Source organism: Theropithecus gelada, chromosome 3 (assembly GCF_003255815.1).
Source record: "Theropithecus gelada isolate Dixy chromosome 3, Tgel_1.0, whole genome shotgun sequence".
Lineage (NCBI taxonomy): Eukaryota > Metazoa > Chordata > Mammalia > Primates > Cercopithecidae > Theropithecus > Theropithecus gelada.
The window spans coordinates 61935198-61961419 of NC_037670.1; the positions used below are offsets into that span (position 1 = coordinate 61935198).

The window sequence follows — 26222 nt, forward strand, 5'->3', positions numbered from 1 at the left end:
AATTCCATGTGGCTGAGTTTGCGAACCTCTACCCCAGAGCCAGCCTGTCTGGCTCCACCACTTCCTAGTGTGTGACCTTGGGCAACCACTCACTTGCTGTACCTGAGTTTCCTTAGCTGTGAAAAGAGGACCATATAATTACCTTCCTCATAGAGCTGGTATGAGGGTCAAGTGGGTTATATACGTAAAATACACGCCTGCACACAAATCTATCACCATTTTCTGAGCCTGGAGTTTAGATTTCCTCCCTAACCGGCTGAGTTGTTCTCTTTGCACCTGTCAGGTGTCAGCTCATATGCTACCCAGGTGGAGAGACCACACTTCTGCTAGCCTGGGACAGTCTCAACAATGCTGATGTCACTGCGTTCTTTCCCATTAGGCTTCCTTTAGATCTCTTGAAAAATAGTTCTAATTTGAATAATAAATTATGTGGCCACCCTCTGAACCCTCTTCTACAGCATGCTACATACAGGTAGTGATGAGTGGTAAGTCCCTTAGCAGATTAGAGAGGGCAACATTATAAACAGTGCATCAGAGAATTAGTCTACTCCCCGGGAAGAGAGGCTCTCGAACAACGCAGCTACTTTTCCTGCTGCTTAAAAAATAAATCCTACTTTTCTTGAAAAGAAATTTTTGCCAAGGGGGAAATCTGATCAGCTTATTTCCTTCACCTCATGACTCAGTGACCTGGAGTTACAGGGAAGCCTTCCTGATTTGGTGCACGTTTTAGAAACAATCCTATTTACTGCACAGGAATTGTTCCCTTTTTTGTTTTGTTTCCGTGTCCTTTAGTGGTACCCTTTCAGTCGGCACCCAGACCTGCCCCATGCACGTCTATAGCTGAGTTTCTCATTCCTTTCCTGGTCTAGTCCATAGTATTATTAAAATGCTCTTTAACAAAACGCCCACTTAAAATGAAATACTTGGTTTCATTTGGAGAAATCCATTGATCCGGAGGAGGGCTACACATAAAGTATCACTCTTGATGAAGTGTAGAAAAGTGAACTTCAAAGTCAGTTATTCAAAATGTGTCACCACATAAATTATGGGAAATTTTACATGCACATTTGAGAGGGAAAAACCTTCCCTTTTTCATTAGGATTATATTATTTATATAAATTGGAACCTCATTTTTCCCTGAAACTGTACCTAAATGAGTTTGCCTCAGCTGAAATCTGACCACAAGCAGTCACACACACATACTCACACACATACACGCAGGCAGATTGAGGCATGCCCTGTGAACATCCTTTCCCTGACGCTCTTCTCTGCTGCTGCCAAGCCCCCACTCCTTGCCTTGTAATTCTGGTCAGTCACTACGCTGCACATCATGACTTAACCTTTCATAACCTTCTCTTCCTCATCCTTCCCCTTGGATGCCCTTCCTCTTACTTTTCCTCCTCCACCTGCCCTGATGAAGTTTGCACCATGCTCTGCATCTGCTCCCTCCCCCTGGCTCAGCTGGAGATGAGCTTCTGTGGTCTGCTGTGGCCACTGTCACAAGATCCTGCCTGCCTGAGGACACACATCACATGTCATCCATCTTTGAAGCACCCCAGGGCTCATTTCCTTTTAATTTACAAGCTTTTCAGAAACCTCTGCCTTTCTGAAATTGTCATTATTAAGCATTCTAAACATTCAAATGCCTCACAGATGATCCTGCTTCATAAGACTGAAATACTCTCTGATAGCTCACCTTCAATCGTATCTTCCAGTTTTGTTAAGAGAAAATAAAATACCGGGTCCGGCGCGGTAGCTCATGCCTGTAATCCCAGCACTTTGGGAGGCCGAGGCGGGTCGATCACTTGAGGTCAGGAGTTCGAGACCAGCCTGGCCAAGATGGCAAAACCCTGTCTCTAGTAAAAATACAAAAATTAGCTGGGTGTAGTGGCATGCTCCTGTAATCCCAGTTACTCAGGAGGCTAAGGCAGGAGAATCCCTTGAACTGGGAAGGCAGAGGTTGCAGTGAGCCCAGACCACACCATTGCACTCCAGCCTGGGTGACAGAGTAAGACTCTGTCTCAAAAAAAAAAAAAAAAATCAAATACCAGTTGGATACTCTTTGTTTGCTCATTTTAAGAAAATGTCTTGCCAGCCAAGAAATTATCAGAGAGCTTACGTGACACGGTATTTTGTTGGCTGAAATGTGCATCCAGACCAAGTAGCTTCTGCCGCTTTTCTTCGTCTGAATACTTAAAATGCCATCCCGCAGGCATTCCATGGGGGAACTTGGCCAAAAGAGAGCAATCGTTTCCTACTCGCCTCACCATGTAGAAAAGAGATTCCCAAGTTCCATTTTCCTGCCCATTCCTGGTGATCAGTTCACATGAAGCTGGCATGCTTCATGGTTCTTGGTTTGCCACTTCCTCGGAATCAGTGCAGGATTTCCAGGATGCCAGAAGACGTCTCGGGATTTGGCTCAGGGATTCAGCTTAAGGAGTGTCTGTCAGGAAGGCTGTGCCCTGAGGATAAGGAAATGCAGAGACAGAGAACACCCTCTTTGGAAGGAAAGTTGGCCTTGTCCTTACCCAGGACTGTGCCAGCCACCACAGATGAGAAGCAGCGTTCTCCCCATTCTCACCTTGCCGGGAACTTTGACAGACCTGAGCTGCTCTGCCCAACAGACCCCAGCGAGTGTCCATTCACCTCATCTGGTTTATGTCGCATTGTTCTGCCTTGAGTCCTGTCAACACTTGTATCCGAAGAAAAGCCAATGTGGATAACAGGTTCTGAGCTGAATCTTCCCTCCCACTTGATTCTGTAACAAAGCATTAAAAAAAAAAAAAAAGTTGTAAAGCCTTTCAAAAGGGGGCAGCATCGTCTAAGGAGAGGAGGCTGCAGGCAGCAACAGGAACGTATTTCTAGTTTCATCTTTCTAGCTTATTCTACTACTAAGGAACTGAGCCATCCTGAGTAGCTCCATCAGTCTCCCGGGCCTCAGTTTTTCTTACCATCAAAACAACAAACATCATGCCATTCTAAGAGGATCTGATCCCATTTAGAAGAGCCTCTGCTGAGAGGATTGTTGATTGCCAGCTCAGAGTACACTTAAATTGTAGCCAAAAGATATCCCTTAACCTTGACGCAGAAATCAACATCTGAATTCCTCAATAGCCATGTCAAAAGATCTAATCAGACTTTTGGTAGACTTGATTAAATGAGTCAAGATATAATTGTATTTGTAGGATGGACACCTTTGAGAAATGGAAACAAAATGACTATTGATCTCTTTAAAAAAAATCAATTTAAACAAAGATTTCAGGTACAGCATCTGCTGTTTGTCCCTGGAAGTGTATTGTGCAGTACAGTAAGGGGCTGAAGTCCATCAGGCCCCTTTTTGTTGTATGAACGGATTGATCCGTCTTAGGCTATGTGATGTGGGTGTTCTTGTGAGGCAGCTCTGTGAGGATCTCTTCGAGAATTTTGGCAAAGGGAAATGAACCATGGCAGTTTGTACTGACTCGAAATAGGAATGTTTACCTTGAACATGCTCAGCTTCCTGTCTGGTACTGATCGCTGATCAATTATAAGTCAAGCGAGGGAGACAACGTGTTTTCTGCGGTACTTGTGAGCCCTAAAAGTATTCCAGGGACACCCTGCATTCTCAGGGCCCTATCAGGTTCTATGGGGCCCTTGTGCTGTTGGGGCCATGCCCCTGCTGCCCAATGCTAGCTCTGCATAGCTCCTTGTCCCTGTCAGTGGAATAGTATTTTGTGGTCACAATAAAAGTCAAGTAAAAGGAAAATAAGCTTTGCTGAGACTAGTACATTTTAAACAGAAGCAATCAAATATGTGCATATATATACGTGCACACACACCCATGCATACATAAATGTGTGTGTGTGTGTAAATGTAAAATTAGGACCCATGTCAAAAATACTTGCAGATGATACTGGTTTTATTTTGAGCCGACACTCAGATCTGGAAATGGTTAGTTTCCTCTTCTTCCTGTCCTCTCTCCCCAGATGTGTGTATGAGGGTCAAATCACTGATATTTTATACTGAATGTAATGAGTTAATTGGCTATCAGTGGTGTGATGACATGGACACAGAGAGTTTTGCATTGTCTTTGGTGGGTGCAGTTGAATTTGACTATCCATCAAATGACAGCAGCTGGCCTGAAGGAAGTTTAAATCCCACCAACCAAAGTCCCATGAAGCCTGAGACAGAAGGTTCTATTTGCTTAGTTTTCTTTTCTCTGTTATTCATTGCTTTTTCTTAATGATTTATCTGGTTGCACTTGCAACTCCTGAGAAAATTTGATAAGATCATGACTGCCAAAATCTGTGGATTTTGGTGCCAACCTTTGGTGAGAGCTATGACTCACTTTCCTACAAAAAAATAACTTGATATTAAAAACATGTATATATTGACAAGCTTGGACAGGAAACCAAACCTCTCTTGCAGGCAAGCAGTGGCCTGTCCCTCATGAACTTTGCCACGTGGTAGCAGGAGACAACCGAGGAAACTGGAATAATAGCGGGGGCCAAGCTGTTTGGACTCCAGACTGCATGCTTTAAGCTCTTGGTTTTCCCTTTCACTTCCTATTGATATGAGTCAGGACTTTAAAGGATTCAATACTTCACAATGTTTTCCTCCCACGTTATTCTGTGGATTGTTTTCTAAATTCTGTGCACAAATTCCAAAAGTAGGGAAAGAAGGAAGATAGAAATGAAACACGGGTATTCTCTGGACAGCACAAAGTTTTTGTCTTCCCTTGGGTTAAAGGCTGAGAAACACTGTTGCGTAGCAGAACTGAGGAGCGGGTCTGGTGGCTCAGGACCATTGGACCCTGCAATCGACCTCCTTAGGAGTGTTGCGGGAGGTGGGAAGAGACATTTGTTAATTGTGTAGAACAAATTAGGGGAGAAAAATCATCTGTTGTATTGAAATTCAGTTAAGTTCCAGAGTCACAGATGATGGCATCATGAGGAGCCCGTTGTGTGAAAATAATATCAGAACTTCTAGGAGGACTTGGGATGGGGTGCACTTTCGCCTTCTGACTTCCCACCATTCAAGGTCATCTCACTGTGGCCCTCATGAGGTCATTGTCACCCAAAATAGATACCAGAGAAGAAGGAAACCACATAGATAGGACACTTCTAATGTGCTTTATCTAAATTACCTCATTTAATGCTTGTAATAACCTTGAAGGAAATGGAATTTTCCCCATTTTGAAGATGGGGATGTACCCACTATAAGGGGTCTATTCCCATTCTTTACCTGAAAAAGTAGATAATCCAAAATGTCCAGGATGCTTATGAGAGCAAAAACAGTTACGAATTAAAACCTGAAATCATTATGAAATGGGAGGGGGCTGTAAAGTTCTTTTAAGGGAGTATTCTGCACAGACCTTCCTTAAGTGCTCAGGGCATTTACAGGACAGAGGTGGATTCACAGCAGTGTTGAGTGATAGGCAGGCATAGTTGTGGTGAGGACCAAGGACAAGAGGAACTGGGAGTTCCATGTCTAGACAGGGTGGAGTGAAGACAAGCAATTAGATATGTAGTTGTGGAATGCACTACCATGGACATTGTGTTTCTGGGATGCCAGATAGGGCATGTGTGCTTTAGAGATAGCAGGTGGCATGGGTGGAGGTGTGTAGTTCTTCATCGACTACCACAGCTTTAAGCATCCTCCAAAACGTGCGTTCACGTGTGAGTGCACGTCTGTGAGTGTGCATGTGAGAGTGTGTGCACATGCGCCTGAGTGTGTGCGTGTGCAGTCACTGTCAGCAGAGACGTCGTGGATGAGGAAACACAACAATGTGGAAGGTCCCAGTGTCCATGCTCTGGCCATATGCTAAGTGACTACTGATGAGGAAAGATGGGGTTTGCAATCCCCGTGAATCTGGGGGCATTTGCACAAACCAGCCATCCAGCAAAACACCTTTCCAGCTCCAGAACTGTGAATAGCAAAATCCCTTCTCTGGTTTGCTTCCTGTGCTTCATGTAGTCTTCTAGACCCTGCAGGGTTAAGTAAATCTGAGTTGCGTCTCCCTGAGTCCTCACTGTTGCCATGGAGGGGGATGTAAGGCGGAGTTTATTTTGCGTGGCTTATTTGCTTAGTAATGACTATGATGGCTGCAGAACTCAAGGACTCAAGGGAGCAACTTACATTTTTCTGTGGGAGCCTAAATAGGCATTGATGAGTTTTCTGGGTGTTAGTTTCTTTTCTGTTATACCACCCTCACCTGTTTCCTATGGGAACTCTGTACCTGATGGCCAAAGCATGGGGCATCATTGATGTTCAGTGTCTGCAGGGAAGCACTAATGGCATAAAAAGCAGCTTTCGTGGAGTGTTTTGTCCTTTGGCTTTAATATTTAAGCACAAGAAAATCTGTGACTCAAATTTTTTTCAGGAAAAAAAATGATCGTATAACTGGCAGAGCAACAGCGTTTGCATCTGAGTACAAATAATACTGGGCCATTGTTTAATATGATGGATTTCCTTTATATCTTCATTTTAAATATGGAGAACTAGTTGTTCAAATGAAATCTTACCCACAAGCTTATTATGTAAAACATGAAATCATAGTGACCCAGAGGGTCATCTGTCTATTCATTCATTCTCAGGAAGGTTGACTGAAGGGCCCTCCACCTACCAGGAACTGTTTGGAGCTGGGATTACATACAGTTCTCAGTAAAAATGAGTGATAATTAGTGTGTTCATTGAGTTCACATCTTAATGGGAGAGAAAGATACAAACAAGCAAGTATAATAATCATAATAGCTAATACTTATTGGGCACTGACTTTGTACCAAGAACTCTTTTTTTTTTTTTTTTTTAAGAAGTGGGATCTCACTCTGTCTTCCAGTGACACCAGCATGGCTCACTACAGCCTCAAACTCGGGCTCAAGAGATCCTCCCACCTTAACCTACCAAGTAGCTGGGACTATAGGTGTGCATCACCACACCCAGCCAATGTGCCAAGAACTCTTTCAAGCTCTTTTACATCCAGTTACTCATTTGATTCACATGGTAGCTTTGTAATGCAGGAACTATTATTTACCCCAGTTTTACAGGAGATAAACTGGGGTAAGGAGAAATTAAAAATTTGCCCAAGATTTGTATCTTACTCATGTATCTTACATACACCAAAAAACCTCATCTAAGGTCAAAAGAAGGAATCAAACCCAGGCAGTGTCTCCAAGGTCTGTGGGCTTAACCCTTTACTGCATTGGCTCTCAGTATTGACTGTGTCCATGGTAACAGGTGCTGTGAAAGAGCTGTCGTGGCTAGGAGAGAAGAAGCACCAGGACACAGCATGGTACCATCTTGTTTTCAATTTGAAGTTAGAGTGCTGGCTCTGCTGGTTCCCCAGATGCTCTTTCTGCACTAGCACTTACATGATTCTATTAACAGACCTTAGGGAGAAAAAAGATTCAAAAAGTTTGTGTGTCCTGTAGCCTGCTCCCCCTGGTATAGAAATTGCCCCTTGAGAGCAATTAATTAGTGTGTTGGTTTGTATTTCTTTCAGCTTATTAGGTATCCATCACTAAGTACTGTACTGATGGTTCTAGACAGTCTTCATAGCATATTGCTTATACCACATTGTCAGTTTTCCTAACTTCTGAAAATTAGAAGAAACATAAGCCCCCTTCTGGCAACAAGTGTAGTACTTCCCAAGATGACCAAGATTGTTGGTGTCTTCCCCATGGAGATGTATTTCTTGATCAGTTCCTTCCTCTTTTCAGTGTCTCAGAGCTCATTCTGACAACAGGTTAAAGTTTTAAGGAGGCCAATTCACACCTGCAGGTTGGTCAAGAAGTGTAAATGACTCCAGCTGCTAAGTGTTCTCTTAGTGGCCTAAAGAGTCTGCCATCGCCTTCATGATTAAGAAAGTGAGCCTCATAGCATGAGTCTGTTCTGCAGCATCTTCTCCAGCTTTCCCTGGAAAGCTACAGGCGGGGCTTGCTAAAGCCTTTCAAGCTGACCGCAGAAACAGCTGCCGTTCAAGCTCAGGTGGACGGATTGGAACTTTGTCTTCACATGTGAGCATTCATACAGGGAGAAGTCATCTCACACTGATTTGGTTTTCTGTTTGTCTCTTCCCCAACAGGGCTGTTTAACAACACCCAACTCCCCATCCATGCACTCACGTTCCCTTACGCTGGGTCCATCCCTCTCGCTGGGCAGCATCTCAGGGGTGTCCGTGAAGTCGGAGATGAAGAAGCGCCGAGCCCCTCCTCCTCCAGGTTCAGGTCCACCTGTGCAAGACAAGGCATCGGAAAAGGTAGGGCAGTGGGCCGTTCTAGCAATCAAAGCATCTTTTCAGTAACACAGTTGATTCTTCCAAAGCTCCCTGGGAACACAGTAATCCTTCATGTTTGTGGCTGTAGTGACTGGAGTGTTGAGGGCAAATATTTAAGCTTTATTTAGAAGTAAAGGCAAGATGCCAGGAAGGGCTCATGTTTTTAACTCTGAGAAGCTGAGTTCCCCAAGGCAGTCCGGATGCACCCAGCAGCCCAGTCCTGCTCCCCACACACCCTGAGATGTCAGATCCACTGTGCAGGTGTAAAGATAAGGATGCAGTCTTCTTCCCTGGGCTGAGATGTTTCTGACTGACTGCATCCCAGCTTCCTGTGGAGGCAGCATGCCGCAAATGCTAACATTTACAGAAAGCACATTCAGAGTCCATTCATTCTGTGGCAGGACTTTATTTCCTAATTCTTGCCGCTTGTGTCATGTGGCCTAGCCCAGTTGCATAGAGAGTGTCACACCCTGCTAGTCTTTAGGTTCAAGGCCCCTTTTTGCTCATTTGCTCTCAAAATATCCTAAAAACTAAGTCTGTGCCTCCTGAATGTGAGGCTTGGCCCCTGGATCTTGATTAAAAGTTATAGCAGCAGAAACGAAATAGCAGGGTCCTGACATGTCATGTAATTTCCTTATCAGCCTGCTTGTCAGTCTGTCCAGGTATGTCCGTCTGTCCATCTATTTTTGCAAGTCGGTCCTCTGGTCATCCATCTCTGTTCCTTCATGGGTGTTTTTTATCCCTGGGTCTCAGAGACCATCTTGCTCCCATCCTTAGTCCTTCATATCCCTAAAAACCTATATGAAAAGCCTGTAGTGCAACATATTTTCGAAGAAAATATTTTTATTTTTGTGTCTCTTAAATATTTTCTAGGCTGGGCGCAGTAGCTCACGCCTGTAATCCCAGCACTTTGGGAGGCTGAGGCAGGAGGATCACCTGAGGTCAGGAGTTCAAGACCAACCATGGCCAACATGGTGAAATCCCGTCTCTACTAAAAATACAAAATTAGCCGGGCATGGTGGTGCATACCTGTAGTCCCAACTACTCAGAAGGCTGAGGCAGGAGAATCGCTTGAACCCGGGAGGCAGAGGTTGCGGCGAGCCGAGATCACGCCACTGCACTCTAGCCTGTGCGACAAGAGCAAAACTCCGTCTCAAAGAATATATATATATATATATTTATATATAAAATAAATACATATATTCTATATAAAATATAAAATATATTATATAATAAATACATATATTCTATATAAATATAATATATATTATATATATATATATATTCTAATGTGACTGACTTATTTTGAGTTCTTCATGATATATTAGCTGTGTTTTCCTAAAAGAAATTTAGGCACAAATGGTACCTTTTTGTTGTACGCATCCATGATAAGATGATGCAAATGGAAAACACAAAGCTGTTTCTTCTGATTATCTATAGTGTGTCTCATTAATTTGCTTGGATGTAGATTCTGAACGTTTTTATAACATGCAGACCGTATTGATAGCATTGGCCTTTCCCAGCTACATGCCCCTGGGAATGTCTTTTTGCTTTGGCTTCGGATAGGTATTTCTTTAGCAGTAATAAAAAGTATGACTTCCAGGATCAATATTATGTCAGCTTTTTTCTTATAATAAGAACTATATTTTCTTAATGTGATAAAATGTAGATGCTGAACTGTACCAGCATTTTAAAAATTTCTTCCACCCAGAAAAGATGTTGTATTTTTCTGCATTTAATGTGCTTACCCACAGTGGATAAAGCCTGCTTGAGTGGGAAAATGTGCAGTAAGTAGAGAATTGGGAATTCTGAATGAAAAATAAATAGTACTTTATACCCTGTAGAATGAACAGAGTTTCCTCTGAGGCAGTAAAAGCTTTTTGCTGAAATCTGTTTTATTTGGCACAGAATGCGTGGAGAAATTGGCTCATGGAAACCATCTTCCTTTTTAAGCATATGAGTGGCATATGGATTAGATTTAAGCATTTGCTCTGAACATGCTTTTTTAAACTGAAAGGTATTTTGTTATTTACTGATTTCTGGGAAAGGAACCCAAAAATGTATTGTCGTTGTTGTTAGGGAAGAACGTCAATTCCTTCTTCATGAACTTCCTTCCATATAAAGATAAGATGTTTGTTTGGGAAGCCTGATTTATATGCAACTGTTACTAACACCAGTGTCCTGAACAAGAAGAAAAGGTTCATTTTCAGAGACATGACTAGTTTGTCAGAAAACGAGAATGCTTACATTTGTATATTTTAAAATATTATTTTGTATCAACTAGTTTAAAAAATTCAGTATTTGCTTCTTCGTTCTAATGGTGGGATAATTTTAGCCATCCTCCAGTTCATTTGAAAATTTTCTAAAAATTATGATCATTATGTTAGTATTTGTCAGTCACCTGATTATGCATTCATAATTTGGTCATGTGTGTTTATTATTTCTAATTTTGAAGAGGTTTTCCCAGAAGTTTTAGAGCCTGGAGGTGACCGAATGCTCTCCTCAGACCCCATGGCTCTTCCCACAGTACTGTGAATGCAGCTTTTATTATGTGGAAACTTCAGACCAGAATGATTGATTGTACACATTAAGGCACCTTATGCTCTCAAAGATTTCTCAGACTTGAGCAGGCATCAATTCACCCAAAGGGCTTGTTAAAACACATTTTTCTGGGCCCCACCTGAGTGCTAATTCAGTAGGTCTGGATGGGGCCTGAACATTTGCATCTTAAGTGCTGCCACTCTGGCAAACCCCACTTTGAGAACCACCCCTCCGTAGCAAACTACCTCCCTCAGCAGCTGGCTCTGAATTTTGACTACTCAAAGGCAACAGATCTGCTAAGAGATTCTTCAGTAGGAAAGTTACCTGAAAATGAGTCCATCTATACTGTAGAATAATAATTATATGCAGTTTTCCATGAAGTTAGCTCAGGCCTAAAGTTGTGTGTTAAAACACATCAGTAGTCCTCACTCCTTCTCACTGGGACCCAGGGAACCCTCATCCGGGAGGACAGAGGAATTGTCTGTTCTGCACAGGATTTTCTTCCTGCTTCATCTGGGGCCCACACTGTCCTCTCACCATCGTGCCATGTACAGAGGGCGAACTCTCCCTTTGTCCCAGACCCTAGGCAGCTGCTGGAATTCTTGCTCGCTGCTCTTGCATTTGGGTTAGAACCACCTTCCTATACTGAGTGATATGGTTTGGATGTTTGTCCCCTCCAAATCTCATGTTGAAATGTGATCCCAGTTGGAAGTGGGGCCTGGTAGAAGGTGTTTGGGTCATGGAGATGGATCCCTCATGAATGGCTTGGTGCCATCCCCATGGGGATGAGTGAGTTCTCTCTCTGGTAGTTTACCTGAGATCTGGTTGTTTAAAAGTGTGTGGCAGCCCCACCGACCCTGCTCCCTCTCTCACCATGTGACCTGCCTGATCCGCCTTTGCCTTTCACCATGAGTAAAAGCTTCCTGAGGCCTCACCAGAAGCCGAGCAGATGCAGGTGCCGTGCTTCCTGTAGTCTGTGGAACCATGAGCCAATTAAACACTTTTGCTTTGTAAATTACCCAGTCTCAGGTGTTTCTTTAGAGCAACACAGACTAACATACCAAGTCTTTAGCAACCCATCCTGAAGGAGAGTTTGTTTTCCTCTTTTTTGCTCATGGTTTCCTCACTTGTTCTGCTCTTGGACCAGGATTAAGATTGTGAGTAGGGGCTGTCTACACAGATGCCTGGGTGGGCATCCCTCTGCTCATCTCCAGTCCTCCGTTTCTTCTGTAAAATGGGAACATTAAGAACAGCACTGGCCAGTGATCGCTGTAGTGGTCAGACGTAGATCTCATGGCACTTGCCTGGGTTCTGATCCCAGCTTGACCAGCACTAGAAATGGGAGCTTGGACGAGATCACTCTTCTCTGTGCCTTGTGTCCTTAGGTGTGTGCTCTGCATAAAGGTGGGAGATGAGAACTGGCCACAGTGCAGTGGGGGACAGAAGTAGCCAGAATGCCTAAAGCAGGGAGGGCTGGGCAGAGGGAGTGAAGGGTCCATGGCCCCAGCCAGAGTTCTGTATTAACCAAGTAGCAGATTATATTTAAAAATCAAATTTGCTATTGCTGCAAATACCAAATGTACAATTAAAAAATCACCAAGGCCCTGCAGCAGGGTCATTCTGTTAAACAATACCAGCATTCTCTCCTCTTTTGGTGGTATTTTCCCTTCTCAGCCACAAACCATAAACACCCTACTCACTATTCCATACCTTCTCAGGATTGTGGAGAAGAGAGTTGCTCATCCCTTTCAGTCCTGATAGCTTCTGTTTAAGAAGAAGAAAAATCACCGGGCATGGTGGCTCACACCTGTAATCCCAGCACTTTGGGAGGCCAAGGTGGGTGGATCACAAGGTCAGGAGTTTGAGATAAGCCTGGCCAACGTGGTGAAACCCCATCCCTACTAAAAATACAAAAATTAGCTGGGCTTGGTGGCAGATGCCTGTAATCCCAGCTACTTGGGAGGCTGAGGCAGGAGAATCACTTGAAACCAGAAGGCGGAGATTGCAGTGAGCTGAGATTGTGCCACTGCACTCCAGCCTGGGCGAAAGAGTGAAACTCCATCTCAAAAAAAAAAAAAAAAAGAAGAATCAATTACTGTCAAGACAGTCTTTTGTAGGGGTCTCAGTTTACCTATTAAAGATTGACACAATACTTTAAATTATTCTTTCTGGCATCTTTCTTTGTATAATACTTGGCATTTTACAGAGCAAGTTTTTAAAACTTTTTTGGTATTGCATTTAAGTGATTAAAAATAAGTAGCTTGTGGAAGTTTACTTATCTGTGTTATTTAATTTTAGCTTTCATTATCCACAAATGTATAATATGTAGTTATTCATTTATTCAGTCAGTATACAGTTATATGCTTACTTTTATGCAGATAAAACTATAAATCCATTTTTATTGTAATTGACAAGTAATTCAAAAATATTTTAAAGTAATTATTCCAGCTTTATTTTTTTGCTAGTATTTGAATTATTGCATTTATTATGTTCAACGCTATAAAATTCCAACTTGACAAGTCTGTTTCTCCATGATCTCAAGATATTGCATTGGGACTGAAATTGCTAGTGATGCTGGCCATTAAAATAAGTGATGATGGAGGCTGTGTTATGATCAGTTATTAGTATAACCCAAAATAAACTTTTCTATGAAAAATTTGCTTATGTATTAGTGAATATTTGTTGAATAACTGCTATGCACAAGGCCTTGCACTTGAAAGCATGAATTGGTATTTATTACTCTAATATCTCAGCACAGTGTATACATAAAAAGATAGTATTTCACACTGCATGAAGACTGAGGATGATCTGTGTATGTTAGACATTTAATGGAAAGCATTATTACTTAAAGTTCTATTTCCTGGATCTGGTAACTAGCATATTACAGGAAGTGATAAAACTATGCTGACCAGACTCCCAAAGGCACGTTTCATCAAGAACTGAAGTGTCCATTTGATCATCCTCAGTCACTCTGGTGTGTTCTTGATCCTGTTCCGCAGAGAGGACACCCAGGGTCAGGCAAGCCCTGGCAGTCCCTGTACTGGGAAGGCCCTGAGAGCTGGGCTGCAGACCACTTGGCCAGCGGATGCCAGACTGAAGTGTCCTGTCTCCATTTAGGCCTGATATTTTTTTGCTTATTAAAATGAGTGTGCATATTTCCCATCTCTCTGAGCTGGGGTGTTGAGGTCATGGCAATACTCATCTTTGCAGACTTCTTCCTGCTGTCCTTCTCCTGGAGTGAAGTCTGCCTTCTGTTTCTTATCACATGCCTTGTGGTGGTGGTTAATTGGTTACTGATAAAGTGAATGATGCCCGGAGACATTGAAAAATTGCTTTTCACACTAATTAGAGGGCTCTGATCTTTGCCGGGTGTATCTCATGGCCACTCCTCAGCCAGTTGGCCTCCTGGAGTACTTTGTTTGGAAGGAAGGACTCTGAGGTCGGCTGAGGCTCAGCAGACAAGAGAGAGTCCTTCAGTTTACCATGAGCTCAGGAGGGGAGGACCATCTCGGCCCACCCAGAGTATGAGATGATGAGGACAGAATCCTTAAACCCACCTTGATGGCCTCTCTTCTTGCACACATCAACCACATCCACCTGTCAGGGAATCCTGCCTGTTTTCCTTTGAAGTGTATCCAGAATCCAGCCACTTCCCTCTGGTCCCACCTGCACTCCTGGGCTCAAGCACTCCCTTGCCCCACTGAGATGTTTCCTGGTGCACTGGCTTCCTAACTAGACCCTGCTTCTGCTCATGCCCCTCTCCCCTGCAGAATCTTCTTTACACCATTGCTAGAGCGACAGGTATCTAAACAGAAACGGGGTCATGTCATGCCTTAAAGCCTCTGCTGGCCTCACGTCACAGTTGACTGTGCCAGCTGCGTCTCTCCTGCTTCTCCCCACACCTGGCAGAGCCTTTCACTTGCCTCTCCCTAGCGTCCCGTTCACCTCCTCACTGCACCAGACCTCACTTGGCAGTCACTGCATCCATGAAGTCTCGCTGGCCACCTCCACCCTCTGGTAACTCTCTGTCCCCTTCCCCGGTTTCAGGTTTCTTTCAGCCCCTGCCAGACAGCTCAGGAAGCTGGGAATTCTGTGTTCCCTGACACATCTCCAGTGTCTAACACTGTGCTCTTTAAACCAGTAAATATTTATATAAACTTACTTTATGTGTACATGATTTATTTACCAAACATATGTATGGATCATCTCTGCTGTGCTCTAAATGTTGGCATCCTCCAAAACTCAGATGTCAGAATCCTAACTCCAAACATTATCATGTTTGGGGAGTGATGAGGTCATGAGGGTGGAACCTCGTGATGGGATTAATGTCCTTGTAAAAGAGAGCCCAGAGAGCTCCTCCGCCCCTTCCACCATGTGAGCACACAGCAAGAAGGTGCCCTCTGAACCAGGAAGCCGGCCCTCCAGACACAAGTCTGTCCACACCATGATCTTGGACTTCAGCCTCCAGAACTGTGAGAAATCAGTATCTGTTGTTTATAAGCCTCCCAATCTATGGTATTTTGTTATGGCAGCCTCAAGGGACTAACACAGTTTCTCAGTGAAAAAAACCTGATTTCAAAATGTGTGCAAATAGCAAAGGAATTGCTTTCCTCAAGGACCTGACTTAGCGTTTAAGGAATAAATGATGCCAACTTTGGCCAGGACTTGGAATATTTACTCCTCACTAAGAAAAAGAGTTGTAAATGGGCCATGAAAAGTGCAGGTGCCAGAGTTAGAGAACGATCTTACTGCCTCAGTGCGAGTTGGGGCAGGGACAGTCTGTCTGGGCACAAGTAGGAGTAAGGGCACAGGCAGGCCTGTTTGCAGTTTGCATGCCACCTGGCAGACCAGAGCTGCTGCTGCTGCTGGGATGGCCGGGGAGGTGCCTGCCCGCCCGCCCACCTGCCACAGTGCCAAGTGAACCTGCTTGTTCATCTTCCATCCATGGCACAGCACTGTCTAATGGAGCCTCCATGAGGGGCTTGAGGGGCGCAGGGCCCTGGCAGCAAAGGGGAGGCCGTAGGAGCAGCCGTGTGGGCTGGAGGCTGACATTGCCACTTATTACACAGTGAGCGGCCGAGCTTCTGTTTTCTGTAAATGGGTTCAATGGCCACACACAATGTGAAGATAAGATGGGAGGGTTCTTCAGCACCTGCTCCCCCCGCCCCTCTCATTTCTCTTCCCTCCGCACTCTGTGGTGCTTTTCTGCGTCTGTGATTTTTTTTCTCTTAGCTATCTGGCTGTCTTTTTAAATTCCCTTCACTCAGTTTGGTCTTCCAATGTCTCTTAACCATATCTATTTAAAATACACAGACACACACCGACACACATGTCCCACTTACTTTACTGTGCATAAAATGTCTCCTCATGACTTGTTAGATCTAACCCTCACAGCCATCCTGGTGACCTTGCTAATTATGATGTCTGTTGTCACCTGAGTTGTAGAAACTGAGTCTCAGACCAGGCTGAGCTACATGTCAGAGATGCCTGCAAAAGAAGAGCAAAGAAGTAAATCTGGGTTTAGAGCAGGGACGCTTTCCCTCTGCAACTTTGTATGAGTTGAATAAAAACCTTGGAGAGGAAGAGGGTGTCGCCATCAAGGTGGGGTTTCTGTGTATCCAGGGACCCATCTTAGAGTTTAAGATACTTCAGATCATATACACGAACCAGCTGCCCAGACTTTCTTTCAGATGTGGCAGAAGTTTTCCCACTTCCTGCACTGCAAACTGGATAACACAACTTCATATTGTGGAATACCGTGGGAGCGCTGTGTTTCCCTTTCATGTTATAGTGTGCATCCTCCGGTGAAGGTCAAGAACAATGAGTGGTGTTACTGTTTTGTGTTTTGCCAGCGGTTGGTAACTCAGTGGCACATTGTTATGTCCCCCAAAAGAGCTGAGGTTGTTCGGATCACCCCTTTGCTCTCTGGGGCTGCTCTTCAGTAAAACGCCCCCAACCTTCGCATACCCAGCCTTCAGGCCGGAAGGGAGGTTTCCTTTATAGCCACACGCCCCAGACCTTTCAGCTTCTTTTGTGTGTTTGTTCCTGTGTCTTTTTGGACCTATTGTGAATGCTTTAGTCTTTCAGAAATTCAGAAGTCTGCCTTGAACACAAGGCCACCGAACACTCTGTTCCCACAACAACATCCTCTCCCCGACCTCATACTTTTTTGTCCAAAGCAAAATGCAGCCAGTGACTTCCTGGACAAGGAACCTGCACACTCCCCAGTTGCATCTGTCCCTGTAGCAGAGTGAAAAATACTCTTGGTTTGTTCCCTGTTCTTCTGGGTTCCAGAATTCTTTCCAAAGGCATAATCATGCTCCGCTGTTTAGTTGTGGGCAGCAGCCTAACAAGCTGAGGACTTGGGCATCTGTCACATCAGTGGCCCCATCCCCCCTGCTGGCTTGATATACTCTTTCAAGAAACCGGACTCTGGGTGTAGCCCACGTTTGTGACTTTCCAGTTCGGTGTCTTTGTAGCAGCCGCCCATGTTGTCACTCATCTCGTAGTACTCCTTGGTGAGGGTAGTGATAGACCAATATGAAGTAGGACCACAGGCAACGAGGTTGAGACAGATCCAGGGCCCTCCACGTCCCACAGCCTCGAGCACACAGCTTGTATTTGCCATCTGCTTGGCTGACTCCCCAGCTTGGGACCGTGACTTGTTCCCCGTGGTGTCCCCAGCCATAAGCATATGCCTGGTGTGTGGTGGACCCTCAGTAGACATTTATGAGCAGGTGAGCATGGCCTCAATGTCAGACAGCTAAGGAGGCTCATGTGAGACGAATGGGCCATTGTCTTTCTGGAGGGAGGTCTCTGGTAACACTGAAGAGAGGGAGCACCTTGAATTAACCAGCAACTTGGATATGTTCTGCTCCAGCTGCAGGGTTTGGTGAATGGAGGGCAAACAGACAGGGCAGCATTAGGGTCCAGAGTGGTTCCCTAAGCCAGGCAGATCCTCTGGGAGATGACATTTGGGAGGAGTGAGTGACTCACACTCTCAGGGTCTCTGATGACGTCCAGATCAGTCACTTCCTTGCTACACATGCCATGGACTGTGAACGAGAGGAGCCCCACGTCCAGGTCCAACCCAGGCTCCTCTATGTACCTCAGTCCAAGGCTCACCCCAGAGGCCCTTCAATTTCAAGTATGAGAATGAGGGTGCCCTGATAAAAATGGCACACCCAAGAAAGCCACTCAGGCAGTTTGATGGGGCTAGGAGCCAGTGAAGGCTGTGAAAGGGGTACAGTGGGCCTAGCCTGTCCTAACAGAAGCATGATGATCAGGATGAGTGTGGGGTGGTGCCAGTCTATTCTGTACTGGCAACATCTGTTCCTTCAGTGAGTAGGTCTCTGAACACTTTTTTTTTTTTTTGAGACAGAGTCTCGCTCTGTCACCCAGGCTGGTGTGCAGTAGCACTGTCCTGGCTCACTGCAACCTCCACCTACCAGGTTCAAGCGATTCTCCTGCCTCAGCCTGTATAGCTGAGACTGCAGGTGCACGCCACCATGCCTGGCTAATTTTTATATTTCTGGTAGAGATGGGGTTTCGCCGTGTTGGCAGAGCTGCTCTTGAACTCCTGACCTCAAGTGATCTGTTCACCTCAGCCTCCCAGAGTGCTGGGATTATAGCATGAGCCACCACACTCAGCCTGAACACCGTATTTTAAGAGAAAAAAACTAAAAGGCGTTCAGAGGAGAACATTCTTGGAATTGAAGCGTCTAGAAGTTACCATCCCTTACTTAAATGATACAGAAATTAGAAAATGTTAGCTGAAAAATGGAAAGATTCACAGGTAAACAATCGCTACATCCAGCTGTTTAATTTCTGTCCCAAGACAGTAGGGCAACATCTCGTTGCCCCAGAAGACAGGACCTGAGCGAGTATGTGGATGTTCTGAAAACATTTGTTTTAGGTGAATGTAGAAAAAAAATTTCTGTCAGGCCAAATTGGGGCAGGAGAACTATGAATATATGGGGAAAGTGCCACCTGGCAGTATATTTAGTGTTTACCTATATTATCTTATTTAATCCTTCCGAAATCCCCACAAGATAGGGACTGTCATCTCCGTTTTATAGGTGATGGGGCACAGAGAGGCTGAGTAATTGCCCGGCACCATGACCGTTTGTAAAATGGAAGACCAAGTCTAAAACATAGTCTGGAGGAGTAGATCATAGTTTGAATTTTTGCAATCATAATTATTGCCTTAACATGTAAGTGAAAGGGTGTGTAAGTTTTCTAGGGCTGCCAAAACCAAAATGCCACCGACTGGGTGGTTGAAACAACAGAAATTTATTTCTCACAGTCCTAGAGGCTGGAAGTTCAAGACCAAGGTGTCAGCAAGGTTGGTTGCTCCTGAGGCTCTTCCTTGGCTTGCAGACAGCTGTCTTGCTGCTGTGGCCTTGCAGGGCCTTTGTGGTACCTGTGCATCCCAGGTGTCCTGTCCTCCTCTTATAAGTACAGTCATATTGGATTAGAGCCTACCTTAATGACCTCATTTTAGTTTAGTTACTTCTTTAGAGGCCCCATGTCCAAATATAGTCACATTGGGGATTAGGGCTTCAACACACAAATTTTGGTGAGAGAGGCCAGGCACGGTGACTCACGCCTGTAATCCCAGCACTTTGGGAGGCTGAGGCTGATGGATCACTTAAGGTCAGAAGTTCAAGACCAGCCTGGCCAAATGGCAAAACCTTGTCTCTACTAAAAATATGAAGAAATTAGCTGGGTGTGGTGGCATATGCCTGTAATCCCAGCTACTCAGGAAGCTGAGGCACAAGAATTGCCTAAACTTGGGAGGCAGAGGTTGCAATGAGCTGAGATCACGCCACTGCACTCTAGCCTAGGCAATAGAGTGAGACTCTATCAAAAGAAAAAAATTGGAGGGGAAACAAGTTCAGATCATAATAAAGGAAAATGGGGTTCCTGTCTACAGGCAGAACAGTTTCCATGAGGAACTGAAGGGTGTGTAGGGCTCAGCCCTTTAAAGGCTCTCAGCACTGAATTGGAGCAGTTTATGTCCCTAAAACGCAGAGAATGCTTGTCTCTTGGGTAGATTATGATATAGGGGTCTGGGACAGTGGCAGCAGCCAACCCCCTGGGAAGCTCCCACTTGCATCTTTAGTTTGTATGGTTCCAGTCTAATTCCCATCCCAGAGAAGCCATCAGTGTTGGAAAGGCCATCTCATTTCAGTTGGGGGCCAGAGATACACTGGGTGAAGGTGTCACTTCCAGATTCTTTCTTGGTAAGTGACATGCAAGTCATGGAAGAAATCCAAGCAGACAGAGGTTATTAATCTCTGCTGGTCACATTTTAATTGCTAAACCTATTGGAGATTGCTAGATCAATGAAAGACCATTGTGCCCGATAAATTGCATGTGGAAGTACACTGGCCAGCAAGAAGACAGCAAAGGCACCATCATCCAGTCCTCAGCCAGCCGGTCCCATGAAGCATGTCCCAAGTTAAGCACAACAGCAATTAGAGAGACCCAGCAACAGTTCAGTTCTTGTTGGATCCCAGGTGCTCTGCTAGGACTTTTATGCACATCATCTCATATAACTTCATCTTTACAATATCCTTATAAGGCGGGTTCTGTTACCTTCATTTTACCAATGAGGACACTGAGGTTTACAAGGGGAAAGTGAGGTCCCGGGGCTGCTACTACTGCCAGTAAGCAACAGAATATGGGCCTGTCTGATGTCTTTTCTGCATGGAGCCATCATGCATTGATGCTGATTCCATCAAAGAGAGTTGTGTAATGCTTGGCAGAGGGGGTGCAGGGTGACTCTGGCTCAGCAGCCTCTGCCAGGGATGATGTGGGTGAGGAGGTGGCATGGTGCTGTCACATGGTATAGCACTGCAGTGAGTCACTTCAGCATGATCTTGTTAGACATAGAGATTCTGGAATGGAGAAAATGTTTGACTCATTTACTCATCATTGACAGGGAAGTCATGCATTTGCTGCTTGAGAATCAAAACTCAAAGATTTAAAAACAGTTGTATGCATCTTCTTGAAGGAAGAATGTACCCCTGCTCCATCATTGGCAGCCTCCTTGGATTTTTCACTGGAGTGCTTCCTTAGCACTGTCTGTTCATGGCACTCTTTCTCAGCAGCCTGTTCTGCTCGTGCAGAAAGTCCTACTGCAGTTGAAACATCCTGGCAGAAAATGATAGAATTGGTTCATCTCCACACATGGCCTCTTGTCAAAAAAATTAAGCAAAACTGGCAAGGTAGCGACAAGGGATACAAGGCTCTTGTTCTGTAGAACTCTGTTCTCTTGATGGAACTACTTAGTAAATGGGGTTAACTTCATCAGGCTAGCCAGCTCCAAATATATATAAACTCAAGAAGTCTAGAACCCATGTCAAACTCATGTTAAAAGGCGTGAACTGCCAACCATTACTGTAGGCATAGCCAAATGCATTGTAAATATATCAGTTTTGCTCAGATACGGTTATCTGCCTATTTTTTGAGATGCTTCCTTTTGTTTTGGCTTTACTCAACTTCCAAAAATCTGTCTGCTCATACAGTATAAGACTTTAAAAGCCTTGATGGGGACAACAAATAAAACAAGTAGGTTTCTTTCAGGCCTAACTAAACTGTTTTTGAGTCTACATTTTACAAAAATAATTTTGCCATTTAATTTTTTTTTTTTCTTTTTTTTTGAGATAGAGTCTTGCTCTGTCACCCAGGCTGGAGTGCAGTCAGTGGTACGATCTCAGCTTACTGCAGCTTCCTCCTCCTGGGTTCGAGTGATTCTCCTGCCTCAGCCTCCTGAGTCACTGGCATTATAGCCATGTGCCTCCACGCCCTGCTAATTTTTGTATTTGCAGTAGAGACAGGGTGTTGTCATGTTAGCCAGGCTGGTCTTGAACTCCTCACCTCAGGGGATCCACCCACCTCGGCTTCCCAAAGGGCTGGGATTACAAGTGTGAGCCACCGCGCCTGGCCTGACATTTAAATTTTAAATGTTCCAGATATAAAACATATCTGCCATTTTAGTAAATTAACAAAACTAGCAAAGAGCTAAATAACTGAGTTTATACTAATGCGTTTTGTAATAAACAGCCAAGTATAGGTTTTATTTATATTCTACAATGTGGATACACAGAAACAACATTTATGATGGTACAAAACAACCTTTCTAAAAATGCTGGGAAAATAGAAGTGCTGCAGAGATCATCTTTGGCATCCAAGCTGTCTCCTCCCATCCTGGAGTTGGTGAAGATGAGGACAGCATTGTGCTCAGAGGCACGAAGGAAGCCAAGTTCCTGTCTGACGCAAACATCCCTGGGAACCTGTGGCATCTCCCACTGCAGAGCTTGTGAAAACGGCCAGGCTACAAGGATCCTCCTTGGTGGAAACAGCCAGGCAGCTAATGCCCGCGTGCAGAGAAAGGAAACTGGAGCTATTTTAGTTGCTTAACGTCTACCTTTTGTTTGTGGATCGTTTCCTCCCTGACACTTGTGGCTAAAGAAGCAAGTGTTGTTTGAAGGAGATTAGAGTCTTAAGTATTTTTAGCGCTCACTAGAGTGTGACATTGTATGGGGGCTGTCTGTGATAAAATCAAAGTGAAAGGTGAGCTCGCCACTCACCTGCACGTTGACATTTTAGCAACACGGAGGAAATGGGAAGCTGGCTTTGTATTAGAGAGTTACGCTGTTCAAATATCCACCATTTAAGTATGCTGTTCTTATTCTTGTACTTCATCATACTTTGTCACTTTGGTTTTGCCTGTCAGTCACATCAACAGTCAGTATGTTTTTCACTATGAAGGGAAACTGCTGAAAGGGGGAGTTCATTATTTCTCTCACCTTTACATTTTGCAACTTTTTACGTATATTCATCATTCTCTCCAGTCACCTTGATAATCCACAATCAGAAAAGTAGGTTGTCAAATATAAATCAGGATTTTAAATTTGCAGTGTAAAAGATTCTAATTCCTGTCTTTGAGGCACTGTTCAGGATTTGGAAACTGAAGCTCCGTGCAGAGCCTCCTAGGCACCATCTCGTCTTGAACTTCCATTCTGAACTCAGCCTTGACTGCTCTGGGTTCATTGTGGAACTTCCATTCTGAACTCAGCCTTGACTGCTCTGGGTTCAAAGAACTAACCTTCTTTCAGAGACATTTGATTTACTCCTCAACCAAACCCACAAAATTTTAGTATCTGCAAAACTTTTGCTTTTGTGCACCAAAGGACACAGTCGGCAGATTAAAAAGACAACACGCAGAATGGGAGAAGATATTTGCAAATTATGTATGTGATAAGGGATTTATATCTGGAATATATGGAGACTCAACTTCAACTTCAACTCAACAACAAAAAACAAACAACTCAATTAAAAAATGAGCAAAGGGCTTAAATAGACATTTCTCCAAAGAAGATATACAAGTCAGCAAGCACATGAAAAGATGCTCAGCAGCACTAATCATAAGACAAATGCAAATCAAAACCACAATGAGATACCACCTCATACCCATTAGGATGGCTGCTATGAGAAAAAACCCAAAAGAAAAGACGTACTGGCAGGGACGTAGAGAAATTGGAAGCCTTGTGCACTGTTGGTGGGAGTGTAAAATGATGCAGCCACTATGGAAAACAGTATGACAGGTCCTCAGAAAATACAAAATAGAATTCCCATAGGATCTAGCAATTTCACTTCCGGGTATATATCTAAAATAATTGAAAGCAGGGCCTGAGAGAGATACTTGTACACCCATGTTCATCGCAGCATGATTTATGATAGCTGAAACATGGAAGTAACACAGATGTCCATCGATGGATGAATAGGTAAACTGTGGTTTATTTGTTTACAATGAAATATTATTCTGTAATAATACAAAAATAAATATTTAAACATTTAAAAGGAAGGAAATTTTGATACATGCATCATCATGGATGTACCTTGAGGACATCATGCTAAGTGAAACAAGCCAGTCATAAAAAGACAAATACACAAATGCCATGTGATTCCACATACATGAGGTGCCTACACTAGTCAGATTCGTGGAGACAAAAAGTAGGATGATGCTTGCCAGGACCTGGGGGGTGGGAATTGGGGAGTTATTGTGGGATGGGTACAGAGTTTCAGTGTTAAAAGATGAAAAGAGTTTTGGAGATTGGTGGCACAACAGTGTGAATGTACTTAACACTACTGAACTGTACAATTAAAAATGGTTAAGATGGTAAATTTTATGATATGTGTATTTACCACAATTAATAATAAAATTTAAAAAATTATTTAACCACTTCCTTTAAAAGGTATAATCTTAAGTACGATCTTTTTACTTAAATATCGTAAATATAGTTTCGCCAAATGCCTTACTTGTATTATATTTTTGAGTAAAATATTTTCAACCTAAAAAGGTTCACTGATGCCTGAAACATTTTTAGTGGGTAAATTTATTTGACAGTGAAATAACTTATATTTTAGGCCATTTACCCTCCCTCTGCACGTATTTTCTTTCTCCTTTGTATGTCATACCATTTGACCGCACTGTTTTGAGCCCCTTGTTTGATCCTTGCGAGCTAGAGTTATAAAGGATTCTGTTGTTTTCTATTTTTTCTATACTACCATATTTATTGTATTTACTTACTTCAATACATTAAGATTGCCAAACAGGACTCCAGCCAAAACTCTGAAAGCAGGTAGCATGTCTTTGCTGAGGGAGCCAACAATTAAGAACAGACATCTTGTATTTAATGAGATCTACTGGTTCAGAGACTGTGTGGTCTTTCTCATCCATTTACAACTTCTGTGCAACTTTGGGCAAGTCACGCAAAAGGACTTGCCAATCAACTTTTCTGAGTTCTGTTTCCTTAGAAGTCGAATAATATCCTTACCTATCTACTTAACTAAGGTTTTGAAGAGTTAATGTATAATAGAATTTGTAATAGTACTTACAAAAATAGTAAGGATTTTCAAATATTTTAAGTCCTATATAGATGAATATTTTTAAGTGAATGGTGTTGTCATGGGAATAATTCGGTAAACATCTAAATAATACCTGACCCGTTGATGTGGAGGACCACACAGGCTTACTACAAAGACTTGAATTCAACAGACATTTGACCTGTATTTGTGATACAAAAATCTTGTTTTTCCCCTTAAAAATTTTACTTACTACCCAGTTGCCATATTAGAGAAGCTCGTGGTGCAATGTCTAATTTTAGAGGAAAAGGGCCTTGAATCATGAACACAGCTTAGCTCCCTCCTCCTTTTACTTTACAAACATGGACCCAAGGTAAATGGACTTCCCTTACAAGCCAGCTGTGAGTTTGTTTGTCAAGAATAATTTGGTTCTCTTGGTTCTTAGAGGATGGTAGTTTTATAGCTGTTACTTACAAAACCAATGTTTTCCTTAGTATTGAGCTACCTCTTTATTTAAACTATTAGAAAGTGTGTCACCATATATATATATCACTAGGACATACATGGTAATGAGAGCCTAGATTAGGTGGCCTAAATACTATGATACCTTAGAAGAGGTAATAATATCACCAGGGAAACTTAGTTTATAACCAAACTGACAGAATCTCTGTATTTGTCAGATAGTGTCCCTGTAACTTTGGTAGGTATGTTTTAACTGTTTTATGTGTCTGAATTAAACCGTGTCGTTTGTAAAACTTTCCTATGTGATGTAATCTCTGGTGACTTTAATTATATATTAGAAAATAAGATGTTTTCAAGTGACTCTGGGACTGAGGAAACTAATTTTGTATTTGGGTATTTTGAGCTGCAGACATGGGTCTGACATCCCACATGGCTGCAGGAAAGCTGGACAGCATTGATTTGCAGTTACTGTGCTCCTTCTGTGGACTCCTGTCTCTGTGGCCGGGTCCAGCCTGCTCCAGCAGTGTTGAGCATAGTTTGCTTGTTGAATGTAGAAGGGATATTAGGAGGACATAGGCTTTGCCTGGATTTGAATCCATCCCGGACTCCACTAACACTAACCTGTACAACCTTGGGGAAGTTATTGAACCTCCAAGGGCCCCAGATTATAGGAGCATAAAACATACTTTTGATCTTTGTGAGCAACATACCCTAATGTGACACTCCCCACCACCTCCAGTGATTCACATCCTTGTATGAGCCCTTCTCCTTGAGTGAATTGGAACTTGGAACTTGCTTCTAACTTGCAAGATATGGCAAAGATGATGGGATGTCACTCCCTGTGATTATAAAAGATTGTGAAATGCCGGTGGCCCCTAGGATGCGAGGATTATCTCTGCTTAACGGTCAGTAAAAGGCCAGGTCTCTCAGTCATGAACCTGCCAGAGAAGCAATTTTCAACAACCCCACTGAGCCTTCCCAGTCAAACCTCTGGATAGAAACACAGTCTGCTGACACCTTGATTGCAGCCTTGTGAGACCCTGAGCAGAGGACCCACTAAGCTGTGCTTGGACTCCCAACCCATGGAAAC

General features: G+C 43.5%; 1 protein-coding gene across 8 annotated transcripts in view; it reads left to right on the forward strand.

Annotated features, from left to right (window-relative positions):
- The window catches only part of COBL (cordon-bleu WH2 repeat protein), a 300338-nt gene that overhangs the window by 170881 nt on the left and 103235 nt on the right, over positions 1-26222 (forward strand). For all 8 annotated transcript variants that reach the window (XM_025380655.1, XM_025380657.1, XM_025380656.1 and 5 more), the window contains one exon: positions 8063-8236. In XM_025380655.1, coding sequence (XP_025236440.1) covers positions 8063-8236 — 174 coding nt within the window. The remainder of the gene's footprint in view (positions 1-8062; positions 8237-26222) is intronic.